The sequence below is a fragment of the Coffea eugenioides genome, chromosome 5 (genome assembly GCF_003713205.1).
Source record: "Coffea eugenioides isolate CCC68of chromosome 5, Ceug_1.0, whole genome shotgun sequence".
NCBI classification, from domain to species: Eukaryota; Viridiplantae; Streptophyta; class Magnoliopsida; order Gentianales; family Rubiaceae; genus Coffea; species Coffea eugenioides.
Genome location: NC_040039.1, coordinates 36363875 through 36381750, shown reverse-complemented (window position 1 = coordinate 36381750; position 17876 = coordinate 36363875). Strand labels below are relative to the sequence as shown.

Below are 17876 nucleotides of genomic sequence, written 5' to 3'. Positions count from 1 at the left end.
TTCGAAATTGATATCACAATCGGATTCAAATACAAAAGGTTAGTATGCATTAATAAAGGGGGAAAATTATGGGAATTGCTGTCGATAAGTTTCTTGCCTTTTCTTTCAATATTATTTCACTCAATAAAACCTTCAAGGCCATTGCAAACCTTCATGGAAGAACCCATACCAACACATCCAAAAACAAATTTCAAGCTTCAAGTTGAAATCTTTTCTAACTTCTTGATGCATGTTTTATCCTTGAAATCTTTGATATTGAAAAGAAACATAGAAAAGTAGGAAATTGGATGATGGCTAAAGCAGGTGGAGATCAGCCATGATAGAAAAGAGGGGAGAGTCAATATTAAGAATGGATTAGTCGTGATGGGTTTTGGTGACCAGCAAAATGCAGGGGTGGAAAAGGGATTGGAAATAGTGGGTTGGCGGGGGAAGGGAGAGGTTAGAGAGTGATAGTGGTGGAGGATGGGGTGGTAGAGGTGGGGATACAACTGGGAAGGATGGGGAAGAAGAAGAATAGGGAAAAAAACAAAAAGGAAAATGGAAGAACAAAGAAGAAGGAATTAAAAAAGGTAAAATTATCTTATGTCCCTATTCTTTTGGTTTATAATAGAGACACAATCACATTAATGGAGCGTGTTCTCCACATTCCTAATACACCATTAATTTTTTGAATTCCGTCACCAATTTTACTTAATTGGAACACATTCTATAGTTTAGGGATTTAAGTGTCCCATTTTGAAGTTTAGGGATTAAAGTGAGATTCCGTATATAGTTTAAGGTGACAAAATGGAATTAACCCAAAAATTAGAGTTAAATGCACTAACCCAACCTACACTTGGTCTCCAATTACAGTTTACATTGTAAACTTCTTTACTAGACACTTAATGTCCCTTTTTTGATGTTTGGACAAAACAACCATCACTATGCATATATGCATATAGATATATATTTGTTTTTCTCCATTTTACATTTCCTTTTTTTCTATTACTTGGCTTTCATTTTTCCTTTTTGCCCTTCCCTCATTGCTATTGTTTCTTTCCTTGTCCTATTAGTATTACTAATTTTATTGTTATAATAATATTTTAATTTTCTTCTACTTATAATTCTATTCTTGCTGTAATTTGTTTACTTGCGTATTTTTGCTATTAGGAGTTCATGACTAACAATATGACATGAGAAAATGTTATATATTCATCACAATGAAAAGCATATATAATCTAGGAACTTAAAATTATCGAAATAAATATACACAAACTAGAACGCATAGATACGTAATATTTAATAATAAATATCAACTAAAATACACCACTAGCATTTTTATTTATCTTTACTCTTTACTATCTATATAGTTTGGAAATGTGAATTGAACTCCAATTTTTGTTAACAGAATTCTAGTAAACCGTCTGACCATATGAATTAAACAAAAATACCTATTCTTCATTGAGTTTTGAATAGATCATTTTTATGAGATAGTAATTAAAATGAAAAGTATAGGCTACCATTATTATTAGTACTAAAAATTAAACGTAAAAGATTAAAGGAATAATTAGTTCATGTAGATTAAAAGTAGTAATATATATGTAATAATAGTAAAAAGAAAAAAGTAGCTAGTCATGGGAGAATAAGAAAAAAAGAAAAAAAGCACAAGCTAAAAAGGAAAGAAAAATGGAGAAAAAGAACATAGAAAAATAATTAACATTGAAAGGGCACTTTTACCCTAAAATATTAAGTAGAGAATAAAATGTGCTTATAAGCAAAGTTTAATGGTTTAAGATTGAGGGTCTGTTTAATAACATAAAAAAGTACTGAAACTGAACCTTTTCAAACATTCAGATATTTTGAATGTTTGATAAATAAAAATCTATTTGCTAAATTTGTTAAGTAGTGCTGAACTTGTATATATTTTTTTCAGCACAAGAATTCTAACTGAATGTTTAATTCTGATAATAATCAATAAAATTAGTTCAACTACCTTATCTTATCTACCAAATCTACCTTTGTTTGTTAATTATGTTCAAAATTCTTATTTAATTAAACAACATAATATTCTCTATCTAATGATTTTCTGTTTTTCTTTTCTCTCTTTTTAATGACTTTCACATTTTCTCCATACTCCTCATATAATATATTTGATCTTTTATATTAATTTGATTTAAAAATAAATATTATTGTTTTCATACCTAACAATTTTAAGCTAATTAAATCATAAGTTCTATTTCTTTTTTAAATGAAAAGATATAAGGGCAAAATTGTCAAATTAAATTTATTAAGCATTCAGTTATAAATATTTATCAAACAATATAAATAAGTTTAACATTAAAATTCAGATATTTATATATTTCTTTTCAGTGTTTAAAATTCAGCAAATTAATTGTTTCAGTATTCAGACTTCAGAATTCAGATTCAATTTTATCAAACGGAACCTAAAGGTCTGTTTGATAATATAAAAAAGTGCTGAAACTGAACCTTTTCAGACATTCAGATGTTTTGAGTGTTTGATAAATGGAAATCCATCTGCTGAACTTGTTAAGCAACTTGTGTGTATCACAACAAGAATCCTAACTGAATGTTTTATTCTGGTAAGAATCAATAGAATTACTTCAACTATCTTATCTTATCTACCAAATCTACCATTATTTGTTAATTATATTCAAAATTCTAATCTAATTAAATAATCTGATATTCTCTATCAATGATTTTCTGTTTCTCTTTTCTCTTTTTTTTTAATGTTTTTCACATCTTCTCCATACTTCTCATATAACATATTTCATCTTTTATATTAATTTGATTTAAAAATAAATATTGTCATTTTCATACCTAACAACTTTAAACTAATTAAATCATAGGTTCTATTTCTTTTTTGAATGAAAAGATATAAGGACAAAATTATCAAATTAAACTTATTAAGAATTCAGTTATAAATATTTATCAAATAGCATAAATAGATTTAGCATTAAAATTCAGATATTCATATATTTCTTTTCAGTGTTTAAAATTCAGCAAATTAATTATTTCAGTATTCAGATTTCAGAATTCATATTTAGTTTTATCAAACGGAACCTAAGTAGAATTGGCCTAGCCTAACGATTCTGTAGCCTCTACCCAATAACTCGGGATAAAGTTGAGGGATGTAGTGCATTGCCAACAAACTAGATAATATAAAATTATGATTTTATATCATTAGAGCAAACAGTGAGTCAGTGAACAATCATCAACTAGAATTAGGGCAACAACGAAAGCAAAATCAAATTCAGAGCACGAAATAATCATATGTATAGTATACATTGATTGTTCCACTAAATATTCGAGAAGTTGCGTCACGAGCACTTCAATCTAGGGCTGGGCTGTCAAATCAATCATCTCAGGGCACGGCTCTCCTAGTTAGTAAGATATTTGGGTTTCTCACTATTGGTTTTGGGATAATATGTGTGAGCTCATATTTGGCTTACAATACATTCGAATTTTGAGTCTAATTCGGATTTAATTCAAGTTCACTAATTACTTTTTAATTCTTTTAATATAATTACTATAATCATTAAGTAGTAAAGTTCATAATAAAACATGGAAAATGTATTTATATAATGAATCTCATTCACTTTCTATTAAATTTTATATTTAAAAATAATACATTTATAGTTATATACAATAGGATGCACACACACACACACACACACACACACACATATATATATATATATATATATATGCGTATGCATATAATAATGGGCTAGGCTTTAATTAGGTTGAGCCCATAGAAGTCCAGACTGGGCTCAAATTTAGATCTAAACTTTGCCTGATCTAGAACTATAATAAGTTTAGCCTCTTTTCTTTAGGCTAAGTTTGGGAGTTTAGGATAGAAAAAAGAAGAAGGGAAAACTTAAGTTATGAGAGAAGAGAAGAGAAGAGAAATGATTGTTATGTTGTTTGGAAGTTTTGAGAATTAGTGGAATGATTTTGAATATGAAAGTCATTAAATATTTGTTCATGGTATTTTTAAGAATAAAAGAGGTATTTAAAAAAAAATTACAAGTTTCCTCCAACTTTCTCTCCATTTCTCTCCAATTTGGGAGGAAAAATTTTGCCCACTAATCATTCTCCCATTTCCTTTCTTTTCTCTCTTACTTAAAACTCACAAACAAAGGAAAATCAGGCTTTCTCTTCTTTCCCTTTCTTTTCCGTTCGAATCCTCAACTCCCAAAGGAACCCTTAGGGTCGAACAGGCCATGTTTGGGCTGGTTCGACCCTATTAAGCCCTAGTTAAATCCAATAGATCCTGATCACAAAACCAAAATAGAAAAGTAAAGCATGATGTCTGCTAATCCCTGCATGCATGGTAAGTGTTTCTTGTTGTTCTATGAGCATTTACATCATAAGTTTTTTCCATTCTACATAACTTTCAATCTCACGGTTTGAGGCCCGTCTAAACTTCACTCACTTCTTCCACTCTGCAGGATGCCATCTTTTGGGCCTGCCCTTTTCCATAGCACCACTTCTTCCTAGGTACTCTTCCGTGCTGCAAAAAAGTTTCTAACGAACTCAAAATGTAAGTTAGACCCCTCAGAAAATTTTGTTTTGGACTTCCTCAAGCTTATGTCTGAAACATAGGGGCTCAAAATCTGCCACGGAAAGATTCATTTACTTTGCTTCTGATGCCCTGCCAAAGAAAAAGAACAATCTTGTTACCTCCAAAGTCTAAACAGGATGAGGGTCTCTCTCTCTCTCTCTCTCTCTCTCTCATCTTACGAGTAAAAGGAGGGAAGATAATGAGAATTCAACCTTGTTAACAAAAAGCAGGAACTCGCTTAAGGATCCAACCTGATATAAAATACATTAAGCAACTACAATCATAGGCTTACAAGCTAATACTCTTTTGAAAATGATCATTGTCCAAACCATAGATACCTGATTACATGTTTTAAGAGCTTTAAACAACAGTACTACAAAAAATGGGGTCTTCAGCAATACAGTGTAAATATAAACCCAATAGTAGCAAAGGGGTTTGGACACGAAAATGAGGGTTGGGGGAGGGGGGGGAGGGTGAGCGATTTCCATGCTAACGTGAGCCAAGAGCACAGTTTTTGTGTGTGTGTATATATTATATATATATATATATATATATATTTATATTTGGTGGGAAAGGATAAATTTAAAAACCAAACACACTGAGACACTACAAGAAAATTGGTCATCAGTGACAACTTTTCTCTGTGACGAAAAATAATTGTCACAAAAGTGGATCCTTTATTGACGACTTTCTAACTCGTCACAAACCTCTAATGGGAGCCAACTCATTTGTGACGACTTAGAAAAGTCGTCACTAGTAAATTCCCGCCAAGATTTAGTAAGAGCGCGGGAGTGTTTAGAACACACAATAGTGACGACATTAAGAACATCATCACTATTGCTTGGCCTATTTACGGACGACTTTTTGTTGTCGTCACTGATCACTAAAAAAAAAGTTATTAGTGACAACATTTTGTAGTGATGACAATAGGTCGTCACAAAAGGAGCTTCTTTAGTCGCGACACCTAAAGTTGTCACAATTGCATCAAAGCAACTAAATGTTTAGTGACGACCCGTTATTTTCGTCACAAACTACACTGCAAGAAATATGGTCATTAGTGACAACATTTTTTAGTGACGACAAAAGTCGTCACAAAACGTGGTTGTTTAGTGACGACAAGGAATGTTGTCATAATTGCTCAAAGCAACTAAGTCTTCAGTGACGACCTTGAAAAAGTTGTCACTAAAATGCTCTATATAGTGACAACTTCTAATATCGTCACTGTCACTCTACCGATTCGGATTTAGTGACAAGAATTGATCGTCACTGTTTAAAGTACTTATTTCTAAGTCACTTTCATTAATTCTACTGTGCCACCCTAACTTTTGCGATTTAACCCCAAATGTTGTAAAAAATTCCATTAATTCCATTATGATACCTTAACTTTTACAATTTAGCCCCATATGTAGTACACCGATTTCTTTAATTCTATTATTACTCCCTAACTTTTGTAATTTAGCCCCATATGTAATTCACCAATTTCATTAATTCTACTATGGCACTCTAACTTTTGCAATTTAACCCCCATATGTAATACACCAATTTTATTATTTCTATTATGGCACCCTAACTTTTACAATTTAGCCCCTATTTTTTTATTAGGAAATTGCGAATGGTATCTTGATAAACTATGCATAAATATTTTATAATTTTCTCAAACTTAAGTAATAATTTGTTATAAACTCTAAAGATATATCTTTCATTACAATAGTTATAAGGCAGACAGGTCTTTTTATCAATGGAATAAGAAATTTATGCCAGATTTATCCTTTGTACTACATGCCAAGTAGTATTAGCAAAGGAATAACAAAGTACTACAAAGTAATTAACAAAATAGCCTTCAGGGAGTGTAATTTATGGGCAAATGAGCATTATCTATTCAAAGTACCAACTTTTTATGGGCATTTTACTCTCAAACATATAATTTATGATAAATTTATAAATGTTTGTAAGTAAAATTCAAAAAGTGTTACACTGATTTCTTACAAAACGAAAACTGGCAGGTTATCTTTTCAACATAAATTAAATTTTTTTTAAAAAAGAAATGGCCCATAAAGTACCAACTCTTTGTGGGTTTCCTCCATTACATGAACAAATATTCTGCTCTTTATGGGCATTTCACTCCGAATCATTTAATTTATGTTAAATACATAAATGTTTGTAAGTAAAATTCAAAAAGTGTTGCACTAATATTTTTATGGAAGGGAAACTGGTAGGTTTTGTATTTAACATAAATTAAATATGTGAAAGCAAAAAAAAAAAGAAATTACCCATAAATCTATGTCTTGCAAATGTATACTAGTAAAATAGTTTCAAACAAAATTAAACATTAAAATAAACTGTAATTTATACACATTAAAATATTTGTAATTTATACACATTTTGCAACTACTACTTCGTGTTTTCTCTGTAATGAATTTTTTAACTATTGAGAACTTAAGTTTTGTCTTGCAAATCTATACTAGTACAATAGTTTTAAACAAAATTAAACATTAAAATAAATGTTTCAAAAAGAACAAAAGTACATTTATCACTTGCGGTAATGTAACAAAATTTTCTCAACCATTATCAATATTTTCACAAAAGTATTAAAAACTAGCAATTGACAATATTAAAAACTAGCAATTTAATTAGTGACGACTTTTCTTGTCATTATAATCTTGAATAAATTAGTGATAACATTATGGCATCACTAAATTTTCTTTGATTTTGACTTAACAATAATGTCTTATTAATAGCATTTGATTATTTTTAATGAAAGTCTGTTATAACTGTAGAATTTGACTTTCGTTATTTTCAATTAATGATGTACTTTAGTGCTGCAATTATAAAAAATTGCAGGGCTAAAATATTTACAAATTATAAAAGTATATTTTCACTTATATGTAATTAACAAATTTTGCCACCTATATTGATGAAAATTTGTGTTTTTGTACTAAAAAATAAAGAATAATACTATAGCAATAAAATCTATGCTTCAAACCAAATTAAAAATAAAAAAAAAGCATTGTGTTTTTGTAATCATTATGTGTTCTCTAATGATTTTTAACTGTTATATACTTACGAGCCTCCTTGTTAATTTAATTTTCTTGTATATGTAATAACTTCATTAGAATAAAAATAATTGAATAAATAAATAATTCATTAGTGTAAATAAACTTGTGACTACTTAACTTAGAATGATTATCAGTTAATTTGATATGAAAATTTGTGCCCAAGTTTTTTGGATATTGTTTGAGTTATGGGCGAAATCATCTCCACTAGAATTATTTTAGTTGTGAATACCATTACTTCATTTTTTTATTGTGCAAGATAAAGGTTTTCAGCGGAGTTGGTGGTGGAAACGGGTTTGAGAGATTGAGTTTGGGGACGAAGGTGAAGGTTTTAATTAGCTATAGTGGTAGGAGTGGATCCCCTTCTTCATCCACCTCTTCCACCGAGATTAACCCATCTAACTCCACTTCCTTCAACCACCAAAACGGTGGTCCTGCTCCCCACCGCATCGCTGCCGGAGCAAATAACTCCGACTCGATGCACTCCTGGTGGGAGTCCATATCAAAAGCCCGCACTCGAATCCATCTCCTCTCCACTCTTCTCCCCGAAACCTCCTCAGTTCTCTCGTTCCTTGCCGACTCCGACCGCCCTGCCCGCTCCCTCCTCCTCTCTTCCGCCGCCTATTCTTCCATCTCATCTTCCCTCTCCTCCCCTTCATCCGGCTCCGACGACGACTCTCTTTGCCTGTGGCTATACGACACCTTTCTCTCCGCTGACTCCGAACTCCGCCTCGTTGTCCTCTGCTATATCCCTCTCCTCTCCTCCTTCTATCTATCCCGCATCCACTCCTCCTCCACCACATCCGCTATCTCCCCCACCCCTAATCTCGCCGGCTTCGAAGCTGTCCTTCTTGTCCTCTACTCATCTGAAGTCAAGGCTCATTCGGGTATACCCGTGCTCATTTCAATTCGTGATCTCTCTCAACCTTCTCTTTATCACTCCTCTCGAAATCCCCCTTCGAATAAATCGAACCCCATTAACAATAACCCCTCGTCTCGGCCTCTAGTCGGCGTTCTATCGCCTCCTCTCGAACCCCAGATGGCGGTGAAGTCTACTAAACGAGCTTCCATTGTAGGCATTGCCCTTGATTGTTATTATAAGCAGATCTCGCAAATGCCCAGTTGGTCAAAGCTTGATTTTTGCAAATTTTCGGCAGATTGGGCAAGTCAGGATTGCCCTTGTAAATCTGATTTCGATGATTTTACTACCCAAAAACCTGATAATTTTACTGAAAATAGCCATGGGCTTTCGGGTGACTCGAGGGGTCACAATGAGATTGAGGATGTTGTGGAAGAAATTCAGCATTTGCGAAGTGAGGGGAGGGATGACGAGTTGAGGTCACAGGGGGTGAGAATTCCGCTGCCATGGGAGTTATTACAGCCGGCATTGAGGAATTGTCTTGCAGCTCATTATGCTGATGCTATTGGTCCCTGCTATGGAATTCCCAATTATTGTGATGTTTGGGTAAGTATATACTCCTTTCTATCTATGTTAGACTTTGAATCTATGTATTCTGTGCATTACTGAACACTTACAATCTTCATGGTCAAAATTTGTATTTGTTACGAGGTTTGATTGTACAAAAATAGAGCATATGAGTTTTGACTGCATATGGTTCTGACAGGGCACTCACTCGGTAGAAACAAGCTAGAACAACTTCTGAAACAAGGAAGGCAATCAAAAGAGGACATTAATTCTACATACAAAATTATGCGTAGGGTAGAAGCAGAAGAACTTTCACTTGATGCTGCAGAACTTGTTATTACAAGCACCAAGCAGGAGATTGATGAACAGTGGGGACTATATGATGGATTTGATGTAAAGCTTGAGAAAGTTTTGAGGGCCCGTGCAAGAAGAGGGGTCAATTGCCATGGTCGCTACATGCCAAGGATGGCGGTAAGCATACTGTTGAGAAATTAAATTGATGTGCTATTGCTTTAGCTGAAACTTGTGCATTAGTGTTGGTTCTTAAAATAAGCAAAGCAATTTAGATAGTTATTGCTTCTTTGTTTTTTTGTTCAACTAAAGTAATTCCCTGGAATGGTAAGCTACTAAGACAAGGCTCATTACTCCAGTGCAGTAATGGTTTTTAATTGATAGCATGCCTCTTTTGAGGAACTTAGAAGATTTCATTAGACATGTATGATCTGCCTTTGTTATTTCCTATTAAGCACTAGTATGGCAGATGGCTGTTGTCAATGAGACTATGATTTTCACTTAGGTTCTTGAATTCTGCAGCCAGGAGAGCATCATGAGAAAGTCTAGACATCTGCTCAAGTGTATATACATTTATGAAGGTTCTAATATCTGCTAGTTTTAGCTACATTTTTCAGGTTATCCCTCCTGGGATGGACTTCAGCAATGTCATAGCACAAGAAGACACAGCCGAAGTCGATGGTGAACTTGTAGCACTAACCAATGGTGATGGTGCTTCACCTAAAGCACTCCCTCCAATATGGTCAGAAGTGAGTAGGTGGTTTTCATAACTGATTTTGCTCTTACCTGGGAATGTTTACCTTACATCTTAGTAACTGTTTTGACAGGTAATGCGGTTTCTCACAAATCCCCACAAGCCAATGATTCTAGCATTGTCAAGACCAGATCCAAAGAAAAATATTACCACACTTGCAGCTCATTATGCTGATGCTATTGGTCCCTGCTATGGAATTCCCAATTATTGTGATGTTTGGGTAAGTATATACTCCTTTCTATCTATGTTAGACTTTGAATCTATGTATTCTGTGCATTACTGAACACTTACAATCTTCATGGTCAAAATTTGTATATGTTACGAGGTTTGATTGTACAAAAATAGAGCATATGAGTTTTGACTGCATGCTCTTTTTTTGCCGTGCAAAAAAGATTGATCTTATATGGCTCTATAAGTATAATGGGAGTAGATTGGTCAGTATGTGAGGAACTAAAGCAGAGAATTAGATAAGGAAGAACTGGCCCTGAGTGGGAGACAGATGTTGACTCCATTTTTGTTAAATTCCCCAGATAAAAGGTAATATGATGGTTCGAATGGTAATCTGATGAATGTAGGCAGACAGATAGTTGATTTTCATGGAGAGATGGTCCTATTGGAGAATTACAGTGCTCTTAACTACACTGGTATTTGCCTGTTGTCTATTTCTTACACCTTGTTGATGTATTTTAGAAAGCGGTGAATGATATGGTGCCTTTTTGACAACTAAGTTCAGTGAATTATTTGGTTTTGGATGATGATATGATAAACATTGCTACTTAAGGAGGAAATCTTATTATTGCATTCCAATGTTATGATAAGTTGTTCGTCTCCTGTCTGTGTTACCCTCTGTCATTCTAAAGTATTTGGGATCCCTGCATAGGTTCAGTCTTTCTTAATAAAATTTAATTCCAATGCTATTTATATATCTGTACTGAGCACCTTTTTAAATGCTGAACTCTTAGAAGTAGCTTCTGCTTCAGATGGATAAACTCCGATGTCTCACTGTTACATTTGGAAGGTCTTTTCCTGTGCTTGCGACTTGGTAAATGGGAAACAGGATTAGGTGGAACTGGCTACTACGTTGCTTGTATTACAGGTAAGCCATATGTGAAACTGCATTTTGGGAAATCTGTTTCAGGATGCTACTTTTGGAAACCATTTATTGCTTATAAGCACTGATGGTACTTATTTATCTTATGTACTTTACCACTTTCCCTTTCTTGTCCTTGGCATGTGTATTAACGGTGGAGCAAGCAGGGGAACCAGTGAAAGATTCTAAAACTTCCATTTCTGTGAGTGTTGGAGGTATTAAATGCTCGGCTGTGGTGGTGTAAATATTTAATGCTTTTGTATTTGGTATCTGATGCTTGGTACTATTTGGGTTTTCATTTCCATTTGAATTTTCTGTTTAGTTGTTAATGGTAGATTTCTTGAATCTATCTCTGTGTTGAGACCAATTGTTTTCTACGTGCTCACCTAACAGGATGAATTAAAGGTCTGGTGGTCCAGAACTTTGAGGAATGGTGGGAAGATTCCATCAACGGAGGATTTGGAAACGAAATTGAGACAGAGAATCAAATTAGGCTTCTAAATTCTACACTTAAGACCAGTAGCATAGCATCACCAAGCTACAGTGGGTTTCTTGCGCAAGTTTTCTGATTTGGTTAATTAAGGCAAGTTTTTCGGTATTCATTGTTGGTTTTGACATCTGTTTTAACTTGAGCTGAGAAAGTGCGAATTCAGAATAAAAGCACCCTTGGGGTAAGCTGAGAATAGCTGAACAAGCATGTAGTTATTGTACATAGAAAACTAGTTTGGATCCTGTTTGAAAACTAGAATCAGTAGTGGGAAATTTTAACCAATTGCTTGGCTTCCAAGGTCGCCTAGTCTTAAAAATGGTTTTCAGACTGACAAAATACTGGTTCACATTAATGCCTCATTTCTTGTGTAATTATGTGAAAGGTTGGACTAACACACATCCAGATCAAAATATCTGATATTAGAACAAAGCCACAAGAATGTTGTTCTGGTCTGGGCGTAGGGTATATCATTTAACTACTAAGGCCTAGGAAAATATTCACTATCAATTGCCTGAGCAAAAGAATCTCTATCTGGAACTATGTGTGTGGATGACAACTGGAAATGAACAGCATCCATATCTCCACCTTTGTAGATGTGTTGGTCCATTGCTTTTAACTAGAATGAAACAACTTGACTTCAAATGATGTTACAGGACTTCATGATGTTTTCCTTTTTGTCAAAGGAAAATATCGAAGTATGATGCCTGTTTCGATTGCTATTTTCTGGAGTTTTTGTAAAAAAAAAAAAAAATACCGTAGTGATATGATGTATATGAGATAAAAGAGTGATTAGAAAATGTATTTACGGAAACCTAAAAATATTTTGAAGAAAAATGGCAATCCAACCTGTGGAGTCCATTCTCTGTGGACTTCAACTACACCGAATTCATCTAAAGATTAAACAACAATTACTGTGGGAGTCCAATTTAATTGTTCAATAAGTTGAGCTATTTAAAGAAGAAAGAAAATAAAAAAAAACTGTTTTAGAGAGCTCTTTAGTTGAGCTTATGCAGTGTTGTATTTGTATAGATTGGACTGTGATTTCTAACTTCTTGCTGGTGTTGTAATATGTGGGCCCAAATTATATGAGGTTCTTAATGAATTGTAATTTTTGTCTTAATAATCTAAGTCTCATTACTTGTTCTTTATTATTGTACTCCTCCCCTTACCTACTTCTTTTACCCTTTTATGACAGATAAATGCTATTCATACTAGCTTTCGGAAGATAACTATGGTTATGGTTGAAGAATATTGAAGACAAAATTGCCTTTTGCTCATGGAGTGGTTCATTTAAAAGTTCTTCAATTTCTTAAACTGTGATTGCTTTTGTAAATGTACCTTATGTACAAGTGATATTTTGGACAAATGTTATTTTTGTAGGCATTAGTTGGGTAATGTACACTTGAATTTGGCATTTGAGAATGCTATATTATTACCATGTAATCTAATGCAAATACTTTTGGTTATCAATCGTTCATGTTTATTTGTATGGTTTGTTTAAAATCAATGATTTAGCAATGATTACAGGCCAAATTATGACTATTAAGCTATTGAGAAATTATCTAATGACAAAAAAAAGTTGTCACAAAATAGAAAATAAAAACTCCTTGTCACAACAGAGACTGTCACTAAATCTAAGTTACATTTGTGACGACAATTGTTGTCAGTAAAATAGTTATATACAATGGCTTTCGGTGCTTTTTAGTGACGACCTTAAGTAGAGCATTTTTGACAAAAGGTCAATTCGTCAATAAAACACTTCCGGATTGTTGTCACTAATGACAACTATTTAGTGACGACATTTCAGGTCGTCACTAAATAGTTGTCATTAGTGACGACAATCTGGAAGTGTTTTATTGACGACTTGATCTTTTGTCAAAAATGCTCTACTTAAAGTCGTCACTAATGAAAACTATTTAGTGACGACATTTTAGGTCGTCACTGTTTACTTTTACCGACGGGGATTTAGTGACGACTTTGTGACGATCAAAAAGTCGTCAATAAAAGGGATTTGTGACGATATTTGTATGTTCTGTGATGACTTTGTGTTGTCACTGATGAACAATTTTCTTGTAGTGAGAGCACTGTCGCTTGGACAAACATGCGCCTTCTCTTCCGTTGCTATTTAGGGGTGGCCACGATTCAAATTTAAATCAGTAGTTTGTTGAACCAAAATCAGAACCGAATTTTAGAGACTGAAATCAAAACTATAATCGTGACTAAAGATTTAGGTTCAGGTTCACAAAAATTTTGAATTGGAACTTGAATTGGCGGTTTAAGATCAGTTGAAAACGTTTAAAAAAATACCTACTACCTAAACCTATTTGGCCAGTTTAGAATTCAATATTAATAGTGAGCACCTAGCACCAACAGTCTCAATCCTAACCTAACAATCTATTGTCCCATCCCGTTAGTAAGTTTATACCTCATAACTAATTTAAATTCAAAGACCAATTTAATCTAATCAACAATGAGGTAATTTTTAAAATAAAAATTGCATCATTTTTTCTTTTTCCTTGCATATGATAACATAATAATTCTACATTTATTATCATATTTTCTTAAAATCAATTTTATGATAACAAGTGTTTAAGCATAATTAAAAGAACCTGAACAGTAATCAAAAGAAAAATCTGAACCATAATCGGAATAAAATTGGAACTGAAACTGGACTGGAATCAAAGGTTCAAGAACCATGACTGTAATCATCTCTGTAAGGGCCGATTTAGGTTCCACTTTTCACAAGAATTGGAATCATCAATTTTTAAATCAAAACTCGCGATTTTGGAACCATAGCCATGTCTATCTCGCCATTTCAAAGCTTAGAGTTGTGGTTTGTAAAGGCACTAAAAACCCATGCCTTGCATGGAAGGTGCAACTAGTACTAATGATTAATTTCTGCTTCGAACGATAAATTTACACACATGGTCACTTAATTTTAGATGCTTGACATTTTGCACTTTACAAATTAAGCTTTACCACACTTTAGATGTGGACTTGGAATCTGAGATAACACATAAATCAGCCAACGAGAAATTCAAACTTAGGTTTGAGCTCCAATTAGCCTGGCAAGAGGTTGGATCACAAATTTCTTTGGTCCAAAAAAAAAAAGGGAATCTGGATACCGATTTAGACACGAGTTTCCAAGGATCTCCAACTTTCTCAGTGAAGGAATATGGAGATACCAATGTCATCATCATTGAGAAAATTAATGCCATTTATTCTCATATCCTCTAGTGATAAATAGGCTGTTGGATTGTGATAGACTCTAATACTAAATTAATGGATTAAATTCAATGATAATAGAGACAAACAAACAATTTTGTTATACTCAAAGTGTATAGAATAATAATACTCATAAAATAAACGTACACCAGAAACTACTAAATTGAGATTCAGTTTTAAGAATATCGACTCTAATTTTGTCAAAACCTTTCACTTGAAATATCTACTTAAACACTCATGAATTGCACTTTAAGTACTAGAACACTCAAAGAGTTTCAACTTTGATTGAGCTCTTCTTATTTTCATCAGATGATAGGATGCCAAGAATGACAAATGAACCCCTTATTTATACTAGTAACGATTCAACATGCAGCTGCATTTTTACTCTTCCCATTTAATGCCCAATGGCTAGAAAATCCAGTGAATTTCACGAACAAATCTAGCTCAAGAAACAAGCATGATCCAAGCGCTTACAATTCCCACGCTCTGCAGTAAAATTGGACTTTGGTAATTTGTCCATTTTCTCATATCTGACAAGCATACCTATGCTTAGTAAATGTCTGAATGTCTTGCCAAATACTTCACTATTCCATGCATGTAAATTCTTGAGCCAGCAAAATGAATTCAACAATTCACGCTTCATCATAAATGATCAAGACAAAGTCAGTGTTACACTATTCTAACATAGGCAATATCAAAACTCAAAGGTCTGACCTTCACCCTGAGAGTGCGCCATTGCCCTTGTCAGCTTTTGGAAATTATGGATTATGTTAGCAAATTTCCTAAACTTTCAGGCTTACAATTTTTTCTCTTAAATTTGAAATTTCCCTTCTAATGGTATATTGTCCTCTTCCCTCTTGGCAAACTAAATATTGTAACTATTACTTGTAATGAAATTTGTTTAATCTATTTAGGAATTAGAAATATACAACTTGAATAAGAAAGAACTTAAAGGCTTTGAATATGTTACGTGTATATAATGTGCATTACTAATAAAATGTCAACATTTATCTATACTATATATAAAAGTATGTTGACTGATTTGTCGATGGGTATTTCTTACTTTTTTTATTTGCCTAATATGCCCTTACTTTTTGATTTGACTAATATGCCGTTAAGACAATTTGCCTACATATTGATGTTTACAATTTGGCTACAATTTAAACTTTATTCAATGATCTTCTATTTAAATACTAATACTAACACTAACACAAACACAATCATGTCTTACAAACACTAATCATATCATACTAAAAAATTATTTTATTCTTCTAATTCGGGTAAAAAACAAAAAAGCCCCCTGTGATAAACCTAATACACAGAAAAGCCCCCCATGGTTTCAAAATATACAACACGACCCCTCATGCTTTGAACTAAATTGTAAAGGTGACGGAATCCGTTAAACTTAACGGAAATGGTCAAAATGACCAAAATACCCTGATATAATTCAACAAAAAAACAGCTCAAAAAATCATTTATTTTATTTTCTAAGTAGAGAGAATTGAGAGTTAAGGGGTAGAATAGGTATATTTGATAAAAATTAGGTATAAAATTTTTTTTTAGGTTCCAATATGTCATTTCCGTTAAGTTTAACGGATTCCGTCACCTTTACAATTTAGTTCAAAGCATGAGGGGTCGTGTTGTATATTTTGAAACTATGGGGGGCTTTTCTGTGTATTAGGTTTATCACAGGGGGCTTTTTTGTTTTTAACCCTTCTAATTCTGGTATTTCCACGAAATAACCTTTTTTCTATCAAGACATTGTTCCCTTGTTGGGTGGTCTTCTTGAGCTGTTAGTGAAGGGGTTGAATGATTTATCACCATTTATTGCATGATTTTTATATTTTCTTACTTACAATAACATCCATTATTGATTTATCTATATCATAAGTTCAAGACATTAAAATTAAAAAAAATTGTACACGTGCATTTTCCTAGTATAGACTAAGAAAGTTAAAGAGGGAGAAATATCCCAATCTGCCTTTTTAAAAAAAAAATAAATCATCCCTTTTATATTGCCCGCCATTGAGCTAAATATTTTCAATTTCGTACTAGGTGTAGATTAGAAGATGCAAATCACAAAACTGCAAAAGTTTGGCTTTTGAATTTGCCCCTTCCTTATTACAATCTAGCATCGCTTTGAGTTTATGGCTTTAAAATCAACCAATCAGTATTGGGTATTATAAATTGCTGCCTTTCAGAGAGAATGATGCCCCCTTCATCTCTTATAGACGAGACGAAATCTCTGCCAGAAACGAATTTATCCATCCTTATGTTGAAGGCTCGAGTAATGGCAGTGAAATGGACCATTTTAATGGTCAATAAAGATGGAGAGCAAATTTTGTGCAATAAGCGTGATAAGAAGGAAATAATGTTCAAATTCAAAATTCATTTATCCTGTAGATACAATTGTGCTTTTTAAACTTTTAATTAGCGTAAGAAGAGTTCTTGCATTTGGTCCCTAAAGATATAGAATAGAAAGTGAGCCCAATATTACTTGTTCTGGACAGATTATGAAATAGCCTTTTAAAGAATAACTTCTATTCATGTTTCATAATCATTTGCTTTTGCGGCACTTTCTTTTATGAAAAAGAGTTTGGAAGATCTTTTCTCACTTGATGAAATTCAAAACATAGGCAAAGAACTAAAATAAAAAAGTTGTCCCAGAAAAACCACATAAGGAACTCTCTTATAAATAAGGAACTCTTTCAATTATATATAGCCCCAAATTTTTATAACACTACTCTTGCTTGATTTTGGGGTTTTGGACCACTTTCACTTTGCACCTCCAATCTTGTTAAGAACTACTAGGTGGCATGTTGGACACACTCGCACAGAATGTGGGATACCATGAGCAGAAAATGTTCTCTTCTCACATTCCATCTTCGTATAATCTTGGATTTGGTCCTTCATCACAAAAAATTAAATTTGTTATGAATCAATTATGAGTATAATTTTAATCAATATTTTAATAAATTTTACA

At 33.2% G+C, this 17876-nt stretch overlaps 2 protein-coding genes across 2 annotated transcripts; both read left to right on the top strand.

Annotated features, from left to right (window-relative positions):
- The first annotated feature begins 363 nt into the window (after window positions 1–363).
- LOC113771502 lies at window positions 364–9145 on the top strand. The gene is made up of 2 exons (XM_027316079.1): window positions 364–438; window positions 7877–9145. Exons 1-2 carry the CDS (start codon window positions 364–366, stop codon window positions 9143–9145), a joined length of 1344 nt encoding a protein of 447 aa, XP_027171880.1.
- An 84-nt stretch (window positions 9146–9229) lies between these two features.
- Window positions 9230–11679, top strand: LOC113771500 (probable sucrose-phosphate synthase 3). Its single transcript, XM_027316078.1, has 4 exons — window positions 9230–9514; window positions 9952–10083; window positions 10162–10308; window positions 11572–11679. The coding sequence occupies exons 1-4, from the start codon at window positions 9230–9232 to the stop codon at window positions 11677–11679; spliced, it is 672 nt and encodes a 223-aa protein (XP_027171879.1).
- The last annotated feature ends 6197 nt before the right edge of the window (window positions 11680–17876 follow it).

What these genes read in the sequence shown, in the direction of transcription:
- LOC113771502 (XM_027316079.1), top strand. Translation starts at nt 364, where the DNA reads ATGGGTTTTGGTGACCAGCAAAATGCAGGGGTGGAAAAGGGATTGGAA. An exon ending in GTTGGCGGGGGAAGGGAGAG is followed by an intron (nt 439 to 7,876) that starts GTTAGAGAGTGA and finishes TTATTGTGCAAG; the next exon opens with ATAAAGGTTTTCAGCGGAGT.
- LOC113771500 (XM_027316078.1), top strand. Translation starts at nt 9,230, where the DNA reads ATGGTTCTGACAGGGCACTCACTCGGTAGAAACAAGCTAGAACAACTT. An exon ending in GCTACATGCCAAGGATGGCG is followed by an intron (nt 9,515 to 9,951) that starts GTAAGCATACTG and finishes TACATTTTTCAG; the next exon opens with GTTATCCCTCCTGGGATGGA. An exon ending in CCAATTATTGTGATGTTTGG is followed by an intron (nt 10,309 to 11,571) that starts GTAAGTATATAC and finishes CTCACCTAACAG; the next exon opens with GATGAATTAAAGGTCTGGTG.